Raw genomic sequence first — 24,980 nt, 5'->3', positions numbered from 1 at the left:
TTGAATGGCGGGGCAGGCTCGATGGGCTAGATGGCCTACTCCTGCTCCTATTTCTTATGTTCTTATGTAAATGCCACTAGCTTTCGGAACTGGCTGTTCCCTCGTCAGGTGGGTGGGAGTTCTTAAGGGATAGCAGGGCAGGTAACGAAAAGCTTGGTTCTGGATGTGAGCTTTAAAGAACTACTTAAAAAGGAGGTGAAGGAGAGTAGAGGGGTTTTGGGAGGACATTACAGGGTAGAGGGAACTAGGTTAACAATGGTTAAAATTGGGCCTGCACAAAAGGCCAGAATTGGAATATACAGAAGTCAAATGATACAGCAGGATGCTTAATTGAAACAGAGTTTAAATACAATGGCAACAGGATCAGTCCACAGCCAGTTTATAGACCCACGTTTCACTGAGCATTTCTTCTGAGTTTGCTAAGCAAACAGGAAATTTGGATGAGAGTCAAGTTTGTCTGTGATGCTTTGTTCGGATATGATGTACGTTGGTACAGCCAATCCATCAGGATCTGGATTGCTCCTGAGCGTAAGAACACGGGAGAATTCTGCAGTGGAGTTCAGGGGCCTCTTAGAGTCAGGATTGTCAATTACCCATAATTAAAAGCACAACTGCAGGACAGAGTACTCAACAGAGGTCAACTGCTTTCCAAAAGCAACATCCTCACACCCTAATTTCTAGATCAATCTACTTGGTCTGGTTCTTGCCCTGTCAGTCATGTTTGCTTGTGTTTAACCTGAGCAAAACCCAGCTCTTTAAATGGTCTGAATATTTTCTCCTGTGGCCGGGCCTGGTTTATTTTACAGCTGCTTCCAAACTCGCTTATTAATCATCAACAATGCAGCAAAGATTTTCCATTATATTTTGAGATATTAAAAAGCCTTTAAACTTTGTCTCTCAGAAATCCTGCACTTTGGTGAAATACAATACGAGCCATTAAATTCCACAAAACCCTCAATTATATTAAAAAAAACACATACAGCTGGTATTGGTCTCACGGAATTGGATTCTGCCACAGCCCTACTTTCAATAGAAATGTCTTTCATTACATTTTCCTCCTTTGTTACGGTTTCCTGGTAGTTCACTGGATGATCCCTGGTACGGAGGAATCATAGAATCCTACAATGCAGGAGGAGGCCATTCAGCCCTTCGAATCTGTACCGACCACAATGCCACCCAGGCACTATCCCCATAACCCCACATATTTACCCTAACTCGACCCCTGACACTAAGGGGCAATTCAGCATAATCCACCTAACCCACACATCTTTGGCCTGTGGGAGGAAACCGGAGCACCCAGAGGAAACCCAAGCAGACATGGGGAGAACATGCAAATTCCACACAGACAGTGACCCAAGTTGGGAATCGAACCTGGATCCCTGGTGCTGTGAGGCAGCACTGCTGACCACTGTGCCATCGTGGGACTGTCTTATGAGGAAAGATTAAGCAGGTTGGGACTCTACTCATTGAAATTTGGAGGAATGAGAGGTGGTCTCACTAGAACATACAGGATTCTTAAGGGGCTTGACGGGGTAAATGCTGAGATGATGTTTCCCCTTAGGAGAGAGTCTGGGACCAGCGGGCATAGTCTCAGACTAAAGGGATGCCAATTTAAGACTGAGGGGAGGAGCGATTTCTTCTCTCAGAGGGTTGAGTGTGTTTGGATATCCAGCGAGCTGTGAGACAGTCCTTGTGTATATTTAGGACTGAGATAGATAGATTTTTGATCAGTAAGGGTTATAGGCAAAGGGCTGGAAAGCAGATTTGAGGAATATCAGAGCAGCCACGATCCTGTTGAATGGCACAGCAGGCCTCAGTGAGTCAAACAGCCTACTCCTGTTCCTAGTTCTTATGGTCATATTATGGTTTTCCATCTTGCCTGTGCCTCCTTCTTTCTAAGTTTTGTGTTAGTCTTTCTCAGGCCTTTTTCTGACACTCTCTCCTTGGACTCCTATTCTGTCAGTGTCTCAGGCGCTTGAGCAATTTCTTTGAATGCCATTTGCTTTTACACATGAGGATAAATCACAAAGTTGGCATGCTGGCACAGCATACAATTAGAAAGGCAAATGTAATGTTGCAGGGCAGATGGAGAATAAAAGTGACAAAGACTTGTTACAACTGTACAGAGTATTTATGAGTATGGCATAAACTTTTGGTCTCCTTATTCAAGAAGGGATACGCTTGCATTAGAGCTCACATAAGGTGCACTATGTTGTCTTATGAGGTCAGATTGAGCCGTTTGGGTTAGGTGGATTGGCTCATTGAAGTTTAGAAGAATGAAAAACGATCTAATTAGATACAAGACTCTGAGGGGGGAGGTGGTGTCGATAGGGTAGGCGCTGAAAGGATGTTCCCCCTCGTGTGGAAACCTAGAATCAGGAGACATGATTTCAGAATAAGGAGTCTTCCCATTTAAAATGGGCATCAGGAGGAATTTCTCTTCTACAGTTGTTAATCTCTGGAATTCTCCAGTCCAGAAAGCAGTGGAGGTGGAGTTATTGAATATATTCAAGCTGAGTTAGACAGTGTTTTGATCTACAAAAAAGTCAAAGGTCACGGGGTGGAATGCAATTGAGGCTGTGACCAGATCGGTCGTGACATTATTGAACGGCAATGCAGACTGAATGGCTGAATGGCTCTTATTTCTTCTATTTTGTATTTCTTTACTTTCATTTCCTTTACAATTTTTATATCAGCCTAAGTGATGTAGCTGCTACAAGAATGGAACTTTTTAATCCCCTTTTTTCATCTCTGTCATCCAAGAACAGTTCAAGTCAGGAACAGAATAAAAGGTTTCTTCACTCTGTCACATAGTTCTGAAGCACATCTCCAGAAAAATCCTACTGCCTGTTTTGTGACATTTTATTTTTCTAAGTGCAGCTTGGTGTGAGATTGCCAGCTTTGGAGCAGATTCGATGGCATTTGCCTTCATCAGGCTATTACAATGCAGATGGAGGCCATTTGGCCCATCATGGCTGTACTGGCTCTTTGAATGGGCAACTCACTGAGTTTCTCCACTCTTCCTCCGGTAATAAGAACATAAGAAATAGGAGCAGGAGTAGGCCATCCAGCCCTTCGAGCCTGCCCCGCCATTCAATAAGATCATGGCTGATCTGTCGCTGCTCAGTTCCACTTTCCCGCCCTCTCCCCATAACCCTTAATCCCCTCTTCTATCAAAAACCCATCAACCTGCGTCTTAAAAATATTTAGCGAGGCAGCCTCCACCACTTCAACGGGCAGAGAATTCCAGAGATTCACCACCCTTTGAGTGAAGAAGTTCCTTCTCAACTCCGTTCTAAACCGCCCCCCCTTTATCTTGAGGCTGTGCCCCCTAGTCCTACTGTCTTTTTTGAGCGGGAAGAGTCTTTCCACCTCTATCCTATCCATCCCATTCATCATCTTGCAAATGATTTCTTTTCAAATAACAGTTGAATTCTTTTCTGAACATTTCAGTTGAACCTGCCTTCACCCCACTCTCAGGCAGAGCATTCCAGGCTCTAGCTACTAGTTTTTCCTCGTATCACAATTGCTTCTTTTACTAATTATTTTAGAATTGTGCCTTCTTGTTCTTGAGCCTTTCACAAGTGGGAACAGTTTCTCCACATCCACCTATTTATCTCCATCACTCCAGACTCCTCATGATTTTGAATACCATTATCAAATCTCTAAAACTGCCCCAATCTCTACAATCTATCTCCATAACTGAAGATTCCCATCCCAAGAGAGGTGGTGGATGTAAGTGGCATTGTTGCTGGTCTAGTAATCCTGAGATCCAGGGTATTGCTCTGGGAACCCAGGTTCAAATCCCACCATGGCAGGTGGCAAAATTTGAGTACATAAAAAAGTATGGAATTAAAAGTCTGATGATGACCGTTGTTGATGGTCACAAAAACCCATCTGTTCACTCATGTTCTTTAGGGAAGGAAATCTGCCATCTTTATGCACTCTGACCTACATGTGACTAAAAAGCCGCAGCAATGTGGCTGAATCTAAAATGCCCTCTGAAATGGCCTAGAAAGACACTCAGTTCAAGGACAATTGGGGATGGGCAATAAATGCTGGCCCAGCCAATGATGCCCACATCCCATGAATGATTTTTAAAAAATTCTTGTGAATCTTTTCTGTATTCTCCCCAATGTCTTCACATCCTCCTAAAGTGCACTGCTCAGAACTGGATACAGTACCCCAGCCGAGGTCAAACTAGTGACTTATACAAGTTCAGCATAACCACCTTGCATTTGTACTCTATTAATAAAGCCTAGGATACTGTACAATTTATTGACCATGCTCTCATCAATGATTTTTACACACCCAGATTCCTCTGCTCCTGCATCCCCTTTAAAGATGTACCCGCTATTTTATACTGTTCCTTCCACTCACTTCTCTGCATTGAACTTCATCTGCCACTTGTCTGCTCATTCCACCAACTTGTCAAGTTTTACACTATTCTCCTCACAGTTTACAAAGCTTCTGAGTTTTGTACCATCTGCACACTTTGAAATGGTGCCCTGTATACCAAGCTCGGTCATTCATATAGATCAGCAAAAACAAGGGTCTCAACACTGACCCCTGGAGAATCCCACTACAAACCTTCCTCCAGCTCGGAAAACATCCATTACTCTCTGCTTCCTAGCACTGAGCCAATTCTGTATACATGTTGCCACCGTTCCTTTAATTACGTGATCAATGACTCTGCTCACTAGACTGTTATGCAGCACAGTATCAAATGCCTTTTGTAAACTACATCAACAACATTGCCTTCATCAATCCTCTCTGTTACCTCTTCAGAAACTCCAGCAAGTTAGTTAAACTTGATTTTCTCCTAAATCCTTAATTAGCCACATTTGTCCATGTGACTATTAACTTTTTCCCAAATTATTGTTTCTAGAAGTTATCCTGACATCTTTTTCTAAACAAGGATAGATCATTTGCAATTTTCCAGTCCTCTGGCACCAATCCCAAGCCTGAGGAAGACTAAAAAGTAATGGCCAGCATCCTTACAAATTCCACTCTTATTTGTGCAGTATTCTTGGCTGCATCTCATCCAGTCCCGGTGTTTTATCAACAGGAAGTACAGATAACAGACTTAGAATCCCTACAATGCAGTGCAGAATATGTCCTCTTTTCCAATTTTAAACCTTTATAGTTTCTGAATTAACTCTTTTTACCATGATCTGTGGAGCATCTTCTTCCTTGGTAAAGACAGATGCAAAGTATTCATTTAATATCTAAGCTTAAAGTTTAATTATTCATGTCACAAGGAGGCTTACATTAACTCTGCAATGAAGTTACTGTGAAAATCCCCTAGTCGGCACACTCAGCACCTGTTCGGGTACACTGAGGGAGAATCTGGCACAGCCAGTGTACCTAACCAGCATGTCTTTCGAAGCTTGGGTCACTGCCTGAGTGGAGTCTTCGCATTCCCCCCCGAGTCTGTGAGGGTTTCGTCTGGGTGCTCTGGTTTCCTCCCACAGTTCGAAAGGCATGCTGATTAGCTGCATTGGTAATGCTAATTCCTCCCTCAGTATACGGAACCAGCGCCGGAGTGTGGCAACTAGGGGGTTTTCACAGTAACTTCATTGCTATGTTAATGTAAGCCTGCCTGTGACACCAATAAATAAACTTTAAACTTTAATGTGGAAAGGTGGAGTTGTGGTAGAAGATCAGTGATGATTGACTGAATAGCTAAGCAGTCTTTAAGGGCCGACAGGATACTTATGCTCCTTTTTCTTACGTTTTCTTCTTATAGTCAGTGAACTGAAGTCACTACTACTTGGAAATGGATGGAGGCAGGTTCATTTCACCAACAGCAATCTCCATGTCCTTTTGAACAATTAACTCAAACTCAGGTACAAAGGTGCTACTTTGATTCTACCAGACTTGACAAGTCTCTTATTTCGAACAAGACTCACTCTTTGCTTGCAAAATATAACATCTGGCATCTCTCACTCCACGGTACAAAGTCAGCCCTAATATTTTAAGCAGGTCTCACTCCACTGCAGTGTGGATGAGACTGACTTATGTTAGTTTTGCCATCAGAATCTGGAGAAGCCAGAATGACAGCATCTATGCAAAGCAGTCTCACTTCAAGAGAACACTGCAGTTAAAGTGTCAGCACAGTCTAAATGCAGGGCCTGACTTAGGACTGAGAAAAGAAGTGGAATAAGCTTCCTGAGAAAACAGCCTCATCTCATTCACCTGTCAAACCCATCCTTGACGCCCCATTTACTTTCCACAGCTTTAGCATTGACGTGAAGCCAAAAGCCATTCTCGCACTGACACTAAATATATAGTGTGAATATATTGTCAGGATCCCTGGATTTATAAGAAGTAATCTTCCTATTATAAAATCAATAAAAACAGGCTTACAAGAATCATATATGAGAGCGAGGTATTTACTGCATATTATAAATTATTGTGTGGAAATTGCAAAAATGCTACATGATCTGGCTTGCTTGGGGCATAAGTCTTGCACAGAAAAACACTACCAGAAAGGATCAGAGAAACATATTCAATTAAACCGAACTAAATGGTTGAATATTCCTCAGGGGATAAATCTTCTACGGTATCTGACACTGCATTTTTGAAAAGGTCGCCTAGCTGCTAATTAACATAACATGATAAGCACCATGAATGTATAATTGTTAACATGGTAAAAGCTAATGAAGCTGTCAGATTGTCATTGAAGACATGAGCTTTATCCAGAACTATGGTTGGAACCAAATAGTGAACTTCAGACTAGAAGCCAAACAATCAGGTATCTTTCAAATGAACAGGAGGAGTATGAGAAGGCTGTATACTGTAGCCACAATTCACTGAATCCCTACAGTGCAGAAGGAGGCCATTTGGCCCATCAAGACTACACTGACCACAATCCCACCAAGGTCCTATTCCCTTAGCCCACATATTTACCCTGACAATCCCCTTGACATTATGGGTCAATTTAGCATGGCCAATCAATCTAAACCACACATCTTTGGACTATGGGAGGAAACTGGAGCACCCGGAGGAGACTGGGAGAAATGCAAACTCCACACAGATAGTGACCCGAGGCCGGAATTGAACCTGGGTCCCTGGCATAGTGAGGGAGCGGTGCTAACCACTGTGTGCTGCCAAATTATTCAAACAATTAAATTATTTAATCCGTACACAGAACAAATAGTCAGAGAATTAGATGCACTTTCAGGGGTAAAAATTGGAAGGATGAACATTACAAACTTGCAGTGTGTTGACGACACAGAACTGAGAAAGGGTCTACAAAAAAATCATAAATGAAGAAAAATCTAGACGTTTAGAATATGGTTTGAGTACAAACACTTAAAAGACAAAAGCTATAGTAGTCAGAAGGAATACTTCAGAATAAGCTGGAGGGAAGATCGAAGTGGATGGTGTCACACTGAAATAATGAGATAAGATTGTCTATCTGGAACAACTGATAACAGAAAATGGCAAATGCGATGCTGAAATCAGAAGGATCAAGATAGCCAGAAGTAATTTCATGAAGGATGTGTTAACAACAAAAAAATTTAAGCTGGTAACAAAGAAAAAAGCTCACAAGATGCTGCATTTTATTCACTTTCTTGTAAACCTCAGAAACGTTGACAATAAGTAAAGATCTGTGAAAAAAATAGCTGCCTTTGAAATGGAGATGTTAAGACTTATGCTGAAAATTTTATATATAGACCACGATACGAATGATCAAAATTGCAGGCAAAAACTTCTGAAATGTAACATTCAGAAAAAGAAATGCCTGCATTTAGGCCATTCGATCAGAAAAAGTATTGAGATCTCTTCTTGAGGGCAAGAGAAAGAGGAATGAACCTTGGCATAGTTGGATGATGGACATCACTTTTCAAGGAACCAGCAAAGGCACGATTGTCTCCTCCTGTGCTGTTGCAGTGGTGCCAAGCACAGGTCAGGGATACAGATTCATGTACGCTGAACTGGCTACTGTATTTTTTTTTCTGGTTTGTAATGAAGATACTCTTAAATCGTGAAAACTACGCTATTTACTTTGGCAAAGAAGGAGACGGCTCATGTACACTTACAATGAACTGTTCGATGTCTCTCTCCAGGCCAACATTTGGAAGGTCAGGCATCATGTGTGCCACGACTTTAAAGCCAGCATCCTTAGCCAGCTGGAATGACTCACACACGGCCCTGACAGTGTGACCCCTGAGGAAAGAAAAGCAGCAAAGGGTTAGCCAGGCGCTAGTCAAGAGTTCTATCTGCAGGCCACAGTCAAACAGCAAGGACTCAATGCTAAAAAGATCCAAAGCAAATTCACGTTGAAGTTTCTGCTTCTGTGTACCAATGACTTAAAAACTTTTTTAAAAAAAACCACACTGCATATAGAATCATAGAATCCCTACAATGCAGAAAGAGGCCATTCAGCCCACTGTGTCTGCATCGACAACAATCCTGCCAAGTCCCTATTCCCATAACCTCACGTATTTATCCTGACACTAAGGGGCAAATTAGTATGGCCAATTAGCCTAACCTGCACACCTCTGGACTGTGGGAGGAAACCGGAGCATCCAGAGCAAACCCACGCAGACACGGGGAGAATGTGCAGACTCCACACAGATCATGGCCCAAGCTCTGAATTGAACCCTGGCCCCTGGTGCTGTCAGGCAGCATTGCTAACCACTGTGTCACCCATCTGACACTTCATCTATCATCTGACACTTATTTTGATCTTAAATCAGTCTTACTTTATCAAATCCCTGTTTCAGCTGTGGGTTTATGCAACTTGTCATTGTGCCTAGGGTGCTTAGGGTGGCACGGTGCCACAGTGGTTAGCACTGATGCCTCACAGTGCCAGGGACCTGGGTTCAATTCCAGCCTTGGATCACTGTCTGTGTGGAGTCTGCATGTTCTCCCTGTGTCTGCGTGGGTTTCCTCCGTGTGGTCCGGTTTCCTCCCACAGTCTGAAAGACGTGCAGGTTAGGTGCATTGGCCATGCTAAATTCTCCCTCAGTGCCCGAACAGGCGCCTGAGTGTGATGACTCGGGGATTTTCAAAGTAACTTCATTGCAGTGTTAATGCAAGCCTATTTGTGACTAGCAAATAGACTACTTTTTTCTTTAGAAAGCGATATCACTTTCTCCACACACATGCTGCTCCTGCTAGACATAAACATCAATCCTTACTTTGTGCTCAGCTCCTATCAGTATTGCTCAGTTGCTGTATGTGCAGACAAGGTTTGCCTCAACCAGGGATAGTAGCTGGATTCGTCGCTTTCAAAGTGTAGGGTGCAACCTGTGTGTGGGATGTTGGAAATGGGTCAAAGATTACCTAACCTTTTTTCCTCATCTTCTCTCTGAGTAAATTTTTGCTGCAGTACAGAATATCACTGTGCCACCATGCTGCCCCACGCCAAGCATCCCACACATTCGTGCACTTAGCACCAAGCATCCCATACGTATGTGTATTTGGTGCCAAGCGTCCTGTATGTACGTGCTCTTGGCACCAAGCGTCCCACATGTACACACATTGGCTATCTTGTAAGTTAATTCTAAACATCAATTGTTTTGTTACGCAAAAGACAGAGCCAGGTACACCAATAGTCAATAAACGTACTGACCACGTTCACGTATCTGATCTGTCTGAGAGAACGACAGCTACTCTGCTGAGTCCACAACAGGACAGAGCAGTACTAATGTTAGCTATGAACTGAGCACCAGGGCCTCCACTGGACAGCTTAATGTTAGCATTGAACTGAACACCAGGGCCTCCGCAGGACAGCCTAATGTTAGCATTGAACTGAACACCAGGGCCTCCACTGGACAGCCTATTATTAGCATTGAACTGAACACCAGGGCCTCCACTGGACAGCCTATTATTAGCATTGAACTGAACACCAGGGCCTCCACTGAACAGTCTAATGTTAGCATTGAACTGAGCACCAGGACCTCCACTGGACAGTCTAATGTTAGCATTGAACTGAACACCAGGGCCTCCACTGAACAGTCTAATGTTAGCATTGAACTGAGCACCAGGACCTCCACTGGACAGTCTAATGTTAGCATTGAACTGAACACCAGGGCCTCCACTGAACAGCAAAGAATAAACTAAAATCAGGAGTAAAGCAATATGAAGATGATTTTTTTTTGAGGTATGGTTTTGTCAATTGAGCCAATGGAAATTAGGATGCAGAGTCCACGCATGTTGTATGCGTGGAAATACTGGCAACTGAGGGATTAAAACCCTCAAAACTGCAATTAGCTAAGCAAAAAGAGACAGCGAGTGGGGACAAAGGCAGGTATTCAAATCGACAGGATTTGTACTGGGACTTACTGCATTCATCAGTGATGGGATAGAACGCCACATGTCCATGTTGTCAATGCTACAAAGTTAGATGAGCATTGTAAATAATTTAGATGGAAGCATGAATTCACAAAGAGCCATTAATGGACTAACTAAATGACCAAAACTGTGGTAAATGGGCAAATGCAAGAGCAGCTACTCTGGACAGATCAAGGTAATTTCTTATTGGTGAAATGCTAGACGCAGTGGAAATCTCGAGACTGAATGGCGCAACAGGCTCGAGAAGCAAAATTTCTAATTTATATTCCTATTTTCCATGTGGCAATTTTAACGACAAAGTCAAACATCACGTTCTGAACCACGCCCACCTGTTGGTGTCTCTGGCCACATCCTCGTAGACGCTCTGCACCCCAATCTCCAGCCGTGTGCAGCCATATTGCAGCATGTCACTAAGATGGCGCTTCAGGCAGTAGTCTGGTCTGGTCTCGATGGTGATCCCAACACACTTGGTATTGCTGCGCTCTGAGTACCTGAAATCCATTGATCCAAAGATTATCTGGTGAGTTGTACTTTCAAAACATTCACCACGTACACATCAAGGTGCAGTCACCGCCATGGTCAGGATTAAAAACAAAATCAAATATCACTCAGGGCGACTGGGGAGGGTAATATTCCATTGTTAGTAATCTTCCCTCTGTGGGGCATCTTTCACTGAGCAAACAGCTCTTGATTTTTGTGTTGTGAGGGTGGAAGACCAGCTTGAGGCCACTCTATGCATTCCTTTGTGCAAACTAACTCAATCTAATGGCATCACATAACTCAGCATTGGCACTGCCAATCAATGGCAGCAACACCTTACAGCACCTTTCACACAACACAGTGAAACACCCTGAGGGGCTTCACACGACGAGACAGCAGACAAAAAAACCTAACAACCAGCCAAAATATTAAGACAAGTACTGAGAGCATTCAAAAAGCTTGGGCAAAGAGGTAGATGTTATAGTCTTAAAGGTGGAGAGAGATGGAAGAGAGGGAAGATTTCAGAACGGAATTCCGAAGCTGAAGGATTAAATTGGGGATGCATCCTTTCTGGGGAATTGAAGGTTTTTTAAGGGGCAGGAACTTTGTTGGTGGAATTTTCCAGCCGTACTCTCCCTTAGACTGGAAAATTCCGCCCGAGGTCAATGGACCTTTACACAGTCCTGTCCCGTCGCTTCGATTTCCGTGGTGGGCGAGGTGGGAAAATTCCATTCTGCATGTCAGCGAGCACAGGGAGGGTAGTGAGTGAACGGAATGTGATTCAAATGGCAGACACTTACATGAGTTTATGTTTACAAGTGGCTGCTAAATGGAAGCAAAATTATTTGTGACTGGCAGGTTAACTGTAGCTGGTGTGAAACAGTGCTCCCTCATTTTGAAGTAACACACTGGATGTGCCATAGGGAGGGGTCTGCACAGGGACAGTCAGCACCACTGATGAGTATCGACAAGTCTCAGAGGGAACGCTGGAAGATGGCATGCAATAGAGAATAGTGAGCAGAGACTCACTTGCTGTTGCTTTGCAGTGAACCTTTCACATTCAACCCATTCACACACTGCTGGCTGTTTGAGACAGCCTGTTGGAATGAGTGATCAGCTCGTACCCCTCCATCCAACTTACCACTCTCCCGTCTAATTTACCCACAATAATCACACTCAGTAATAGCTTTTTAATGTAGCATCAATCAGAAGGCAAACACTAAAAATATCTCATTGAACACAAGACCATAACAAGATCTGTTTTAATAAATACTTCATCAATCAATACTCAATCTGAACATGGTTAAGTAGAGCAGGTGCTGAAATGGAAGTTTGTTAGAAATTGCACAGCACAAACATGACCTGCTCAATGAGAATGATGATTAACACTGCACTCGTCACTTGGCTGCAGGACTGTGGCAGTACCTCTTCTTCCAGTCAACGTTTCAGGGCTGCTCCGTGGGGATTGGAAAGGGCAATGCTTCCAGACAATCCCATCTCAAATTCCTGCCATTTCATCTTTGTCGCCTTGTACCCCACCTCCCCTCTTCGCAACGCCCTTCCCAGCCAGGAACACAGACTTCCCAATCCACAGCTGGTCCAACACGGACAATCCTTCAGGGAGTATCATCTGGGGATTAATATCCAGACTGCTCTCTGGAAGCCCTCCTGTCCACAGGGGAGATCAAAGCAACAAAGATAAAATGGCAGAAATGTAAGATGGGCGTGGGCCCCATTGTCCTGAAGCATTGCAGATAGACCGAGAACAACTACCAACTCCTGTCAGTTTCTAGACAGCTCCCTGGACAGTCTGATCAGGGGATGGTGCAGCGACACAGTGGTTAGCAGTGCTGTTTCACAGTGCCAGAGACCCGGGTTCAATTCAGACCTTGGGTGACTATCTGTGTGGAGTTTGCACATTCTCCCCAGGGTCAGACTGGGTTTCCTCCAGTTTCCCCTCACAGTCCAAAGATGTGCGGGCTAGGTGGATTGGCCATGCTCAATTGCCCCTTAGAGTCCCAAAATGTGTAAGTTTAGATGGATTAGATATGGTAAATGCACAGCATTATGGGGATAGGGTGGAGGGGAGAGTCTGGGGCGGATGTTCTTTCAGAGAGTCGGTGGAGGTTCGATGGGCTGAATAGCATTTTCTACACTGCAGGGATTTTATGTTTCGACTGCTGCCTCCAGGGGATCTGTGGCTGGGTTCTGTGTATATACTGTGTATATCTCCAGGACTACTCTTTGGACCATATATCTGTCCAAGGTTGTGTGTCTAGACTTCTCTCTGAACTGTCTCCCTCTTGTTTCCAATATGCCATGTCCAAGTTTGAAATGTACAATTCTAAAGATTTTCTGTGAACTCAGGATCCAACACAGAGAATCTGTGTGGAATTCGGCCTCTTACAGTTGTTGGTTCCCTTATCCCCACCCCCTGTGCCCACCTCCCACTCGCCCCACACTCAACTGCCTCACTCAGGAAATTCCTATCATTCCAATTCAGCAATACCTAAACCTGCATTCAAAAATCTCCTCAAAATCAACCTTCCAAACTCCTGGCAGCTTGTTCACCTTTTCTGTATTTTTTCATGGGTGTGTGCTATTTAAATGCTTATATCATGGCTCCACCTTAAGTGTCACAAAGCTACCTTTGTTTCTGATTCCCAGTGTCCTGTCCGAATAAGGAGGCGATGGGGTCAGGGACAACTCACAGCAGAGCAGATCCGTGTATCAGTACAGTTCTGAATCAGAGTGAAGTTTCTGTGTCACTAGCAGCAAGCCTATTTTTTATTCATTCATGGGAATGAATAATCAGAGCTAGCTGGCCAGTATTTATGTCCCAGGGTTCATGTCACACTATCTGTAACCTCCACGACTTGCCTGGGCTTGCAAAATCTCACTAACTGTCCCAGCTGGAGACAATACACATCTCTTTAACCTGTGCGTAACCCTCTCTCCACTTACATCGTCTGTACCTTTAAGACTTGATTACCTGTAAAGACTCGCACTCCAACCATTATTTTGTAAATTGAGTTTGTGTCTTTATATACCCTGTTTGTGAACACAACTCCCACTCACCTGACAAAGGGGCAGTGCTCCAAAAGCTTGTGCTACCAAATAAACCTGTTGGACTTTAACCTGGTGTTGAGAGACTTCTTAGTATTTATTGTCCATCCCTAGTTGCCCAAGGGCAGTTGAGATTCAACCACACTCACTACAGAGCACAGGGAGGCCATCAGTCCATCGAGTTTGCACCAACCACAATCCCATCTAATAACTTGATGCAATTAACCTAGTTATTCCTTCTGTCACTAAGGGGCAATTTAGCATGGCCAATCCACCTAACCCGTGCATCTTTGGACTGTGGGAGGAAACTGGAGCACCCAGATGAAACCCAAGGAAACACGGGGAGAACCTGGAGACTCCACAGACACTGACCCAAGGCTGGAATCAAACCCAGGTCCCTGGTCCTGTGAGGCAGCAGTGCTAACCGCTGTGTCATCGTGTTGCCCCCTTTTTGTTGTTGTGACTCTGGAGTCACATGTCAGCCAGACCAGTTAAGGACAGCAGATTTCCTTCCCAAAGGGACATTAGTGAACCAGATGGGTTTTTCTGACAATCGACAATGGTTTCATGGTCATCAGTAGATTCTTAATTCCGGATATTATTTTTATTGAATTCAAATTCCACCATCTGCCATGTGGGATTCAAATCTGGGTCGCCAGAACATTAGCTGAGTTTCTGAATTAACAGTCTAGCGATAATACCACTCAGACATTGCCTCCCCTGTAACGCCTGAACCCTGACCTCAGGGAAGCATTCCTGATCAGACCAGTTCCACTCTGACCAACCCCCTCAATGTTACATTTATAGAAGCTTTCTTCCGTGTGAATTCAAATCATACATGAGCTGGTTTCAGTCCAAGAGCCATATCACTTCCAACCATCATTGTTAGAGACTAACTTTCACCCCATCGGTTAAGACTTGATCCTAATGTACATCCCAGCAGCTCAAGGAGAATCCTTTTACTCTCATTTGCACAGGTGAAGAAAGGGGAAAGGGAGTTCAAATAAGAAGTTTCCATTACCAAAAGAAAAGGTGACTTTGCCCCTTTTTTTGGAATTATATTGGGAAACTTTAAACAGAAATGCGCAGAAAACTTTGAGCTGGCCTGAGATTCTCAGATTAACTTGGAAAACCCGTGTTGGGGCAGTTGGAAATCCCTGACAGAAACAAATCTAGCACAGCCCCTGGTCTCACCTGGACAGTTTATTTTATAGGCTCATTTCAGCTTTGAGTGGCCCAGCCAACCACCCATCATTAAGACAACACTGAGTGAGTGAGTGACCAAAATGGGCCACTTTGACAGACTCCTCAGTGTAGTCAGAGGATCCTGAAGAAGGTTTGCCGAGAGGAACTAGCTCCAGCAAGAAGAAACTTCAAGAACCATGAATGAACTGATGATTGAGTCATTTGCTCGATGCCTATGTAAACAATTCACATCTTTGAACAGCCACTAACTGACTAACACTTGTACTCTGTACATATGGCTTTACCTGGCTGATGACCGTCCAGCCTTGCGAATCACTGGAACATTTGTAGGACTAATCAACTAGCTGAGTCACGAGGACAAGTGGGCAAGTAGCAAAAGTTTGATATAACTTGTTATAAATCGACTTAATTATTTATTAGAATACAGCGAAAAGTATATTTCCTGCGCACCTTACACACAAACCACATCGTACGTAGAGAAGGAAAGTAGAGGGTGTAAAGTGTAGTGTTACAGTCATAGCGAAGGTGTAGAGAAAGATCAATTTCCTAAAAGGTAGGTCCATTCAAAAGTGATAGCAGCAGGAAAGAAGCTGTTCTTGATTCGGTTGATAAATGATCTCCGATTTTTGTATCTTTTCCCCCAATGGGAAGTGGAAGAGAGAATGTCCGGGGTACTTGGGGTTTTTAACTATGCTGGCCACTTTCCCCAGACAGCTGGAAGTGTAGGCCGAGTCACTGTTTGGACAGCATATACTTCATGTTCGTTCTGTTATTGGACAGAAATGAGCTACTAGACTTTCGTAAGAGGCAGCGCCACCAAGTTTAACTGTGCAAACTGCTCCCTCCCTCCATGGGTGTGTCTGGGGAAAGCAGACAGCTGATCCATTGAGGATTCCAGGGGCGGGAGGAGAAGGGTAAAAACAAAGTGTAAGTGGCAGCAGCGTGAGTGATGGGAGGACCATCGTGATAATGGGACATAACTACCAGTTGTGTCAAAGTGTTGATGAGAGATTTTTTCAGTGTAGTCACTGTTGGAAAATATGTGCACAGCAAGCTCCCATAAACAAAGCAAAGTGATAATGACCAATTAATTTGTTCCTGTGATATTGACTGAGGGATATAAATTGGCCAAGACATCAGGAATTACTCCCTGATCTTCTTTGAAATGTGTTTTGGGATCTTTTGCATGCAATTTAGAGGGTAGATGGATCCTCATTTTAACATCTCACCCAAAAGACATCTGACAATGCAACACTCCCGCAGTAGTGCACTGAGGGGTCAGCCTGGGTCTTTGTGCTCAAGTCCTGAAACACAACTTGAATACAAACCTGGTGACAGAGCCAAGAGCGCTACCAACAGAGTCTCAACTGATACCGAGGATGGAGCAGACAACTGACAGGATAACAGGGAGAGGGGGCAAAGAGAGATAGAAAGTGACAAAAATAGGGTTAGAGAGAAAAAAAACGAGATGCAGAGAAAGAAAAAGGGTCCTCGGCTAACTGGATGTGTGAAGCTGCAAGACAGCAGTATGTGACTGCACGTAGCTGCAAGCGTACACAGCTAGGTGGACATGAGCAGCTGTGAGTGAGTTACTGTAAATCCTGAAAAAAATTGGCAAACCACTGACAGGATCTGCAAAAGGTCCACACACACACACACACACACACACACACACACACACACACACACACACGAGGATAGGTTACCCTCTGCTGGAAACAAGTAGTTACTGCAGGAAAACTAACCTCCAACCATTGACTGGGTGAAGCTTTCCAAGAATGAACGGAAAGGCTCAGTTGGAGATTCTGTAAGTGCAGCACCCAGCAGATTGTGTCAAACCATCAGCCTACCAGCCCTGGTGACACCATCATCATTGTCAAGTGAGAGGTTTCCAATTCTATCATCTCAAGACTCTTTGAACTAGTTACTTACTTGACAGCCTCTGCTACGTTGTTGGAGGTGTGCCCAGACAGGGCATCGTGCAGGTTACGGATGAAGTAATCCCTGTATTCTTCTGGTAACGCCATAAACGTCCCCCCCATCACAATGAACTCAACCTTGTCCACACTGTGTCCCAGTTGTTTCAGCTAAACGAGATTGAAATGGGGGAAACATCACTTTGGAAAGACCTGTGTAAATTACTGTGTAATCATAATACTGAAAGTCTTCCACATGCTCTTACTCCCTGTAAGTATCCCTCATGTCCAGTAACACTGTCCCATTTTCATCTCAACTCCTCGCCAGGCCTGCAAAATCTATATTACCTACTTGCTGCTGAAAACCCTTGACAGGGAGGTTACTGAGATTCTGTTTCCCCTGGGTGGAGAGTCTAGGACTAAGTGGCACAATCTCTGGATAAGAAGTCAGTCACTTAGGACTGAGGTGAGGAGAAATTTATTCACTCAGGTTTGATATTCTTTACAGAATATGGGTATTCAGTCACTGAGTGATCTTATTGAATGGCGGGGCAGGCTCAAAGGGCTAGATGGCCTACTCCTGCTCCTATTTCTTATGTTCTTATGTTCTTTGACTCTGAATGGAACCAAAGTATATGAGATTGGACAGGAACACAAGAGTAAAGATTAAAGATCAGTGTGAACTTATTAAATGGTGGAGCAGGTTCAAGAGTCTGCATGGCTTACTTCTGCTCCTATTTCTTACATCCTTTTGACAGATCCTCACAGTTACTGATCACAAAACAGCAACAGGTCATCAATCAAGGTCTCTCCACTTCTTCCATTAACCTTCTCTAGACTTTTTAGTAACTTGTCTTTATACTGCACTTTCCTTTACAAAGATCCACTTTTTTTATATTTTAATCAACTTTTTTCTCTTTGCTGTTGGAAGCAGTTGAGCCCACCAGATATATGAAGAAATCACTGGGGGGGCAGGTGCCAAAAAAAGCGACTTAAAACTTTAAAAGTTATTTATTAATTACAAATAAAGCTTACATTAACGCTGCAATAAAGTTACTGCGAAATTCCCGTAGTCATCACACTCCTGGCGTCTGTTTGGGTCAATGCACATCTTTTAGACTGTGAGAGGAAACTGGAGAAACCCCACACAGACACAAGGAGAACATGTAGACACAGACAGTGACCCAAGCTGGGAATCAAAACCGGGTTCCTGGTGCTGTGAGGCAGCAGTGTTAACCACTGTGCTACCCTCTGCTTGACCTTGATGTCAAACACATTTACATAGCCAATCACCTCGTAACAATGATAGCAGTTCTCCCTTTGATGATTTACTTATGAAAAAAGATCTTTACAGAGGAAAGTACAGTATAAAAGTTGGTTACTGAAAGCACAGCTTTACAAACTCTCAGGGTTTGGAAGTGTGACATTAAATGCAGGCTGGTGGGACCAAACTCTCAGCACTTGACTCTTCCACCTGGTCGACAATGCCCTTCACTAATAATCCTCTCTGAAACCATCTCACAATCTGGAGTTGGACTAAAACACTAGCAGTCGAAGGACGTTTGATTATTGATGACAGACTCGTACGTACCTGCTCTACGCGGTGTCTTGTCTGTAAGTAGGGATCATATCTTGCACGAATGGCCCTCATCGAGGTTGGCTGTTTAAAAGAAATAAAGATAAATATCTAATGGAGCCAAATCCTTGAAAAAAAAGTCCTCCGAGATTAATTTTCTTTATGGGGACATTTCATCACCTATTTCCCTCCCCCAATCCTATAAGGATAGGAACTTGTGTTTTAATATGAAAATTATTTAATGATTGCATCCAGGCTAGGTTACACTTTATATTCCACCTACTCTGTGCAAAGGTACACACACACTCCCAAGTTATTTTGCAACTTTCTGGATTATTATCCCTGTGAGACTATTTTGTGTGGAAATGCCACTGAGGCTGGAGAGGATTGGTGCTGGGGGAAATATGACAAATAAACCAAAAAAGGGAAGACATGAGTGAGAGACTAATGGAAAGAACATAGTTAAACACAAGGTACAAAAAGCAAATAAGCACGCCCATAGCTATGGAAATAAAACAGAGATGTTGATATTGGACTGGGATGGACACAGCAAGAAGTCTCACAAACCCACGTTAAAGTCCAACAGGTTTATTTGGAATCACGAGCTTCAGAGTGCTGCTCCTTCATCAGGCGAATGGAGAGCTGGGTTCACAAACACGGCATATAGAGACAAAGATACAATTGCAAGATGATCGTTGGAATGCGAGAGTTAACAGGTAATCAAGTGTTTATAGGTACGGACAATGTGAATGGAGAGAGGGATAATTACAGGTTGAAAAGGTGTGAATTGTCTCAAGCCAGAACTGTTAGTAGGATTTTGCAAGCCCAGGCCAAATGGTGGGGGTTACATGTGATGTGACACATACCCAAGATCCTGTCCTCACATATGCCGAACTTGGTTGATAGCTCCAAAAGTTCATGATTCCAAATAAATATGTTGGACATTAATCTGGTGTTGTGAGACTTCTTACTATGGAAATAAAGGAAGGGTTTACCTGTCACCAGTGCACTAAAGGACTAACATGAGAATTGTTACTGTAAACTTACACAGAGATTCAAGGACAGACCCTGTGTTGTGGGGTTTTTGAGGTGGCCAGGTACAGTCAGAAATTTCAGACAAGACTCACGAAGCCAGTGTCTCAATTTAAAGATGTAATCATTATTTTGATCTGCGGGGGCTAGGAGAAATCAAAGCATTGCGACAGCTCCTGAGTAGGAGCAGCTAGACCTCTCCAATTAATTCCAATGTATACAATTCAAAACAGATCAATTGTAGATTTTCTTACCAATTACCCCCACCTTTCATTCGCTTTAAGATGAATCATCTTCAACAATAATACCTATCATATACTTTAGCCAATCTCATCCTACCCTCTGGCATAATGGTATCCAGACACTTCCTCCCATTTTGGCTAACTCAACATCCTGTATCCCTTAATAACCAGGTGCCAGCCATAAAGTTCGAAGGGTACATTCCCGTAAATTCCCCTACAGCTCACTGCCAAACCAGATTAATGCATCATTTCACATGTGAACATGCATCCATCTTATCTGGACAGTGAATAAATCCCATTCATGAAGTCTGATTAAGTGTTCTGAATGTTACCATTAGAAACTCTACAGATAAAACCTTGTATATTTCCAAGGCTTCAATATTCCCTTAGAACATGGTTTTGTCCTAATGCCCTTTACCCGGACGCTTTGCAGCAATCTGCCCTTGAACAATGACTCTTAAAAATACATTAATACATTCAAAATATTAGCAAATGTGTTTTTAAATCATAATCACTTGTTTAAATCTCTTACTGCATTTCGTATGCATATAAACTGCTCTGTTGTTTGCTTATAAATATGTTTTAAAATCATTTAATTCAATGCTGGTAGTTGTGTCAGTGTCTTAAATGGTTTAAAAATCTTTACTAACCCATTAGGATTTTTCCCCTTACACCTCGCGATCCCTTGCTCATAACATGCTGCTCACATACGTGGAAATGTGGCTTACAGATGGGCTAAAAGCAGGCAAATGGGAGTAGTTCAGTTTAGGAAATCTGGTCAGCATGGACGAGTTGGGACAAAGGGCCTGTTCCTGTGCTGTACATCTCTACAACTCTGACAAGGATATGATATTGTTGCAGTGGTACTCTGATGCAGGCTGAAGTTGCTTAATAAACCCAACAATTTATAATTACTGATCAGGAAATGTTATCCTTTCATTAAAACATTTCTCAGGTTCTTGGCTGGAAGCAGACACTTTTTGTTTTGTTTTCCAATTGAGGATCAGGAGGGCAAGAATTATTGATGCCAAGTAATACAAAAAATGATTGCTGATTCCTTGTAACACAAGAGCTTCCTTACCTCGTATCCTGTGTACGACTGGGTTGAATATTCAAAGTCCGAATCTGGGCCCCCTGGGCAGTATCTGGAATTCACAAAATATATTTTATACCCAAATGTGTTTTTGCTTTGTTGGAGAGCCCGTTTCCCTTGAAAAGCTGAGAACTAGGGGCTATAGTCTCAGGATAAGGGGGCAGTCATTGACAGGTGAGATGAGGAGACACTTCCTCATTCAGGAAGGTTGTGAATCTTTTCGAATTCTCCATGCCAGCAAGCTGTGAGATTCAGTAATTCAGGGTATTCGAGGTGGAGATCAATGGTGTTTTAGACTTGAAGAGAACGAAGAGCTATGGGGATCGTGCAGGAAAGTGAACAGTTGAAGATCAGCCACAAATCTAATTGAATGGCAGAGCAGGTTCAAGAAGCTGCCACGTGTCTGCCCATTCCATCCGCCTGTCAAGGTGCTTTTGAAGTCTACTACCATCTTCCTGACTATTTCCTACACTTTCGCATTTTCTGTCATGTATAAATCTCAAAACTGTGGCCAGTACCCCCAGGTACAAGTCATTAATGCATTTGAAAGACAGCAGTGGCTGCCTTGTGTGGATCCACCAATCACACCAAAAGATAGATGACCATGATATAGTTAATGAGCAAACCTTGCAGGTTGGGACTAGAAGGGGTCAGATATTGATTTTAATTTGATTTATTATTGTCGCACATATTAACATACAGTGAAAAGTATTGTTTCTTGCATGCTATACTAAGCATACCATTCACAAAGGAGTAGTGTTACAGTCATAGCTAGGGTGTAGAGAAGGATCAACTTAACGCAAGGTAGGTCCACTCAAAAGTCTGACAGCAACAGGGAAGAAGCTGTTCTTGAGTCGGTTAGTATGTGACCTCAGACGTTTGTATCTTTTTCCCGACAGAAGAAGGTGGAAGAGAGAATGTCCGGGGTGCTTGGTATACTTAGTTATGCTGGCTGCTTTGTCAAGGAAGCGGGAAATGTAGACAGAGTCAATGGATAGAAGCCTGGTTTGCGTGATCGATTGAGCTACATTCATGACTTTTTGTAGTTCCTTGCAGTCTTGGGCAGAACAGGAGCCATACCAAACTGTGATACAACCAGAAAGGATGCTTTCTATGGTGCATCTATAACTGACATGCCAAATTTCCTTAGTCTTCTGAGAAAGTAGAGGCATTGGTAGGCTTTCAGAATTATAGTGTCAGCGTGGGGCAGTACGAGGACAGGCTGTTGGTGATCTGGACACGTAAAAACTTGAAGCTCTTGACCCTTTCTAATTCATTCCCATTGATGTAGACAGGGGCATGTTCTCCTTTACGCTTCCTGAAGTCGATGACAATCACCTTCATTTGTTGACATTGAGGGAGAGATTATTGTTACTGCACCAGTTCTCCAGATTCTCTATCTCACTCCTGTACTCTGTCTCATCATTGTTTCAGATCTGGCCCACTATGGTGCTGCCAACAGCAAACTTGAAAATTGAATTTGGCCTCACAGCCATAGGTATATAAGGAATATAACTGAGGGCTGAGAACACAGCTTTGTGGGGCACCGGTGTTGAGGATGATCGTGGAAGTGGTGTTGTTGCCTATCCTTACTGGTAGTGATCCGTGAGTTGGGAAGTTCAGGATCCAGTCGCAGAGGGAGGTGCCGAGGCCCAGGCCATGGAGTTTGGAGATGAGTTTTGTGAGAATAATAGTGTTGAAGACTGAGCTGTAGTCAATAAATAGGAGTCTGACATAAGTGGCCTTGTTATCTAGGTGTTCCAGGGTTGAGTGCAGGGCCAGGGAAATGGCATCTGCTGCGGACCTATTGTGGCGGTAGGCAAACTGTAGTAGATCCAAGTAGTTTGGGAGGCTGGAATTGATTTGTGCCATGACTAGCCTTTCGAAGCACTTCATAATGATGGATGTCAGAGCCACCGGCGATAGTCATTAAGCATGCTGCTTGGTTTTTCTCAGGTACTCGGATTAGCAGATAGGGACCTCAGATTATTGTAAAGAGAGATTAAAGATGTTTGTGAATACCCCTGCCAGCTGATCCACACAGGATCTGAGTTATCATCCGGGTACCCCATCCGGGCCAGTCGCTTTCCATGGGTTGGCCTTCGAAAAAACTACTCTGACATATGCAATGGTGACCCCAGATACAGGTTGATCCAGGGCTTCCAGGTACAGGGCATGCTCTGGCTGACCTCTTGCTAAAAACGGGCGTAGAATGCATTGAGCTTGTCAGAGAGGGGTGCATTGGAGCCTGTGATTTTACATGCCATTATCTTGTAGCTGTTATGTCTTGCAGACCTCGCCATAGTCGGCGAGGCTAGGTGTGGCTAGCCTGGGATTCTAGCTTGGTCCAGTACTGTCTTTTGGCATCTTTGATGGATCTCCTTAGATCATATCTGGCTTGCTTGCATTGGTCAGTGTTGTCCAACTTGAACGCCACAGACCTGGACTTCAGGAAGCAGTGGATATCTCTGTTCATCCAAAGTTTCCGGTTGGGGAACACATGGATTTGCTTCTTTGGCACACAGTCTTCTACACACTTACGAATGAAATCAGTTACTGTAGTGGTGTACTCGTTCAGGCTGGTCGCAGAGTTTTTAAATTCCAAACAGTTCACTGACTCCAAGAAGCTCAGTAGATCATCAGCCAATTCTTCAGACCAACATTGCACGACTTTGTTTGATGGATTCTCCCGCTTCAGTTTTTGCTTGTAAGCCGGGATCAACAGCACAACCTTGTGGTCTGATTTGCCAAAGTGGGCGGGCGATAGAGCAGTAGACATGTTTGATATTTGTGTAGCAGCGGTCTAGAACGTTTGGGCCTCTGGTGGAACAGATGATGTGCTGGTGGTGACTTATAGTACGCTCGAGCTTGGCCTGATTGAAGTCTCTGGCCATGACGAACAGGTTTCGGGATGTTTCATCTCAAGGCTATTCGTAGTGGTGTATATTTCGTCTAGCGTGATCTTCACGTCTGCATGGGGTGGGATGTAAACTTCAGGCTGCGTACAAGGATATACACCCACGGATCAGAGCCTCCAACATCAGGTGATCGGACATTGGGCAGAATAAGGGCTTGAGGAGCAGGAAAGAGGTCTCATCAAAATGATGAGTTTGGGAAACTACTTGAGAGGAAGCTTTATAAGGACAGGGGGTTCTGACAGCAGGGTATCTTGGCAATAAGTGAGTAGCTGTGCAGTGGGCTGCATGGATGGCCCAGATTTGACTAGCAGAGAAATCCAAAAGCTCTTTCTGTTTGTGTTGAATGTGAGCAGGTGGGAGTTGGGAAGGTGAAGAGTTTTGAGGGTACAATTCCCTGTGAAGGAGCAATGGCTGGAGGTTGAAGTAAAATCTTGTGACTTTTTCCAATATTTCAGCAGCAAATAACAGCATTCAAGCTTTCCACAATTCCTATGGGTATTGTATACATATAATCATACATAGAAAGTAGAAGCAGGACAAGACCATTTGGCCCTTCTTGCCTGCTCTGGCATTCATTTTAATCTTGGTTGATATAAAATTCAATTCCCTGATCCTGCTTTCTACGCATATCCCTTTAGCCCAATTTCCTTCTTAAATTCAGACAACATTTTGGCCTCAACTATTTTCTGTGGTAATAAGTTCCACTCTCCAGGTGAAGAAATTTCTCCTCATCGCAATCCTAAAAGGTTTGCCCCTTATCCTCAAACTATGATCCCTAGTTCTGGACTCCCTCACCATCAGAAACAACTGATGGAGGCAGGAGGTTTCAGCTATCTGGGCCATTGGGGTCTCTTCCGGGGCAGGTGGGACCTGGTGTACAAGGAGGACGGGTTGCATCTAAACTGGAAGGGCATAAATATTCTGGCCGGGAGGTTTGCTAGTGCCAACAGGAGGATTTAAACTAGTTTGGAAGGGGAGGGAAACCAAAGCAAAGGTGAATTAGCTGAAGGGGAACCAGAGAGTAAGGCCAGTAAGATTCAGAGAAACAGCAGGCAGAGTGATTTGCTAATCAAAGAGCATCTGATGGACTAAAGTGCATTTGTTTCAAAGCGAGAAGTGTAACATGTAAGGCAAATGAACTTA

General features: G+C 43.6%; 1 protein-coding gene across 1 annotated transcript in view; it reads right to left on the bottom strand.

The window, feature by feature from the left end:
• elp3 (elongator acetyltransferase complex subunit 3) overlaps positions 1 to 24,980 on the bottom strand; it is an 88,057-nt gene that overhangs the window by 49,790 nt on the left and 13,287 nt on the right. Inside the window, exons 5-9 of the mRNA XM_080191856.1 lie at positions 20,908 to 20,971; positions 18,568 to 18,636; positions 16,993 to 17,147; positions 10,638 to 10,799; positions 8,049 to 8,175 (exon numbers count right to left, since the gene is read on the bottom strand). Coding sequence (XP_080047982.1) covers positions 8,049 to 8,175; positions 10,638 to 10,799; positions 16,993 to 17,147; positions 18,568 to 18,636; positions 20,908 to 20,971 — 577 coding nt within the window. The remainder of the gene's footprint in view (positions 1 to 8,048; positions 8,176 to 10,637; positions 10,800 to 16,992; positions 17,148 to 18,567; positions 18,637 to 20,907; positions 20,972 to 24,980) is intronic.

This window comes from Carcharhinus amblyrhynchos, chromosome 7 (assembly GCF_965287045.1).
Source record: "Carcharhinus amblyrhynchos chromosome 7, sCarAmb.v2.hapA, whole genome shotgun sequence".
Lineage (NCBI taxonomy): Eukaryota > Metazoa > Chordata > Chondrichthyes > Carcharhiniformes > Carcharhinidae > Carcharhinus > Carcharhinus amblyrhynchos.
The sequence above is the reverse complement of the archived record's forward strand: the minus strand, read 5'-3'. Positions and strand labels throughout refer to the sequence as shown.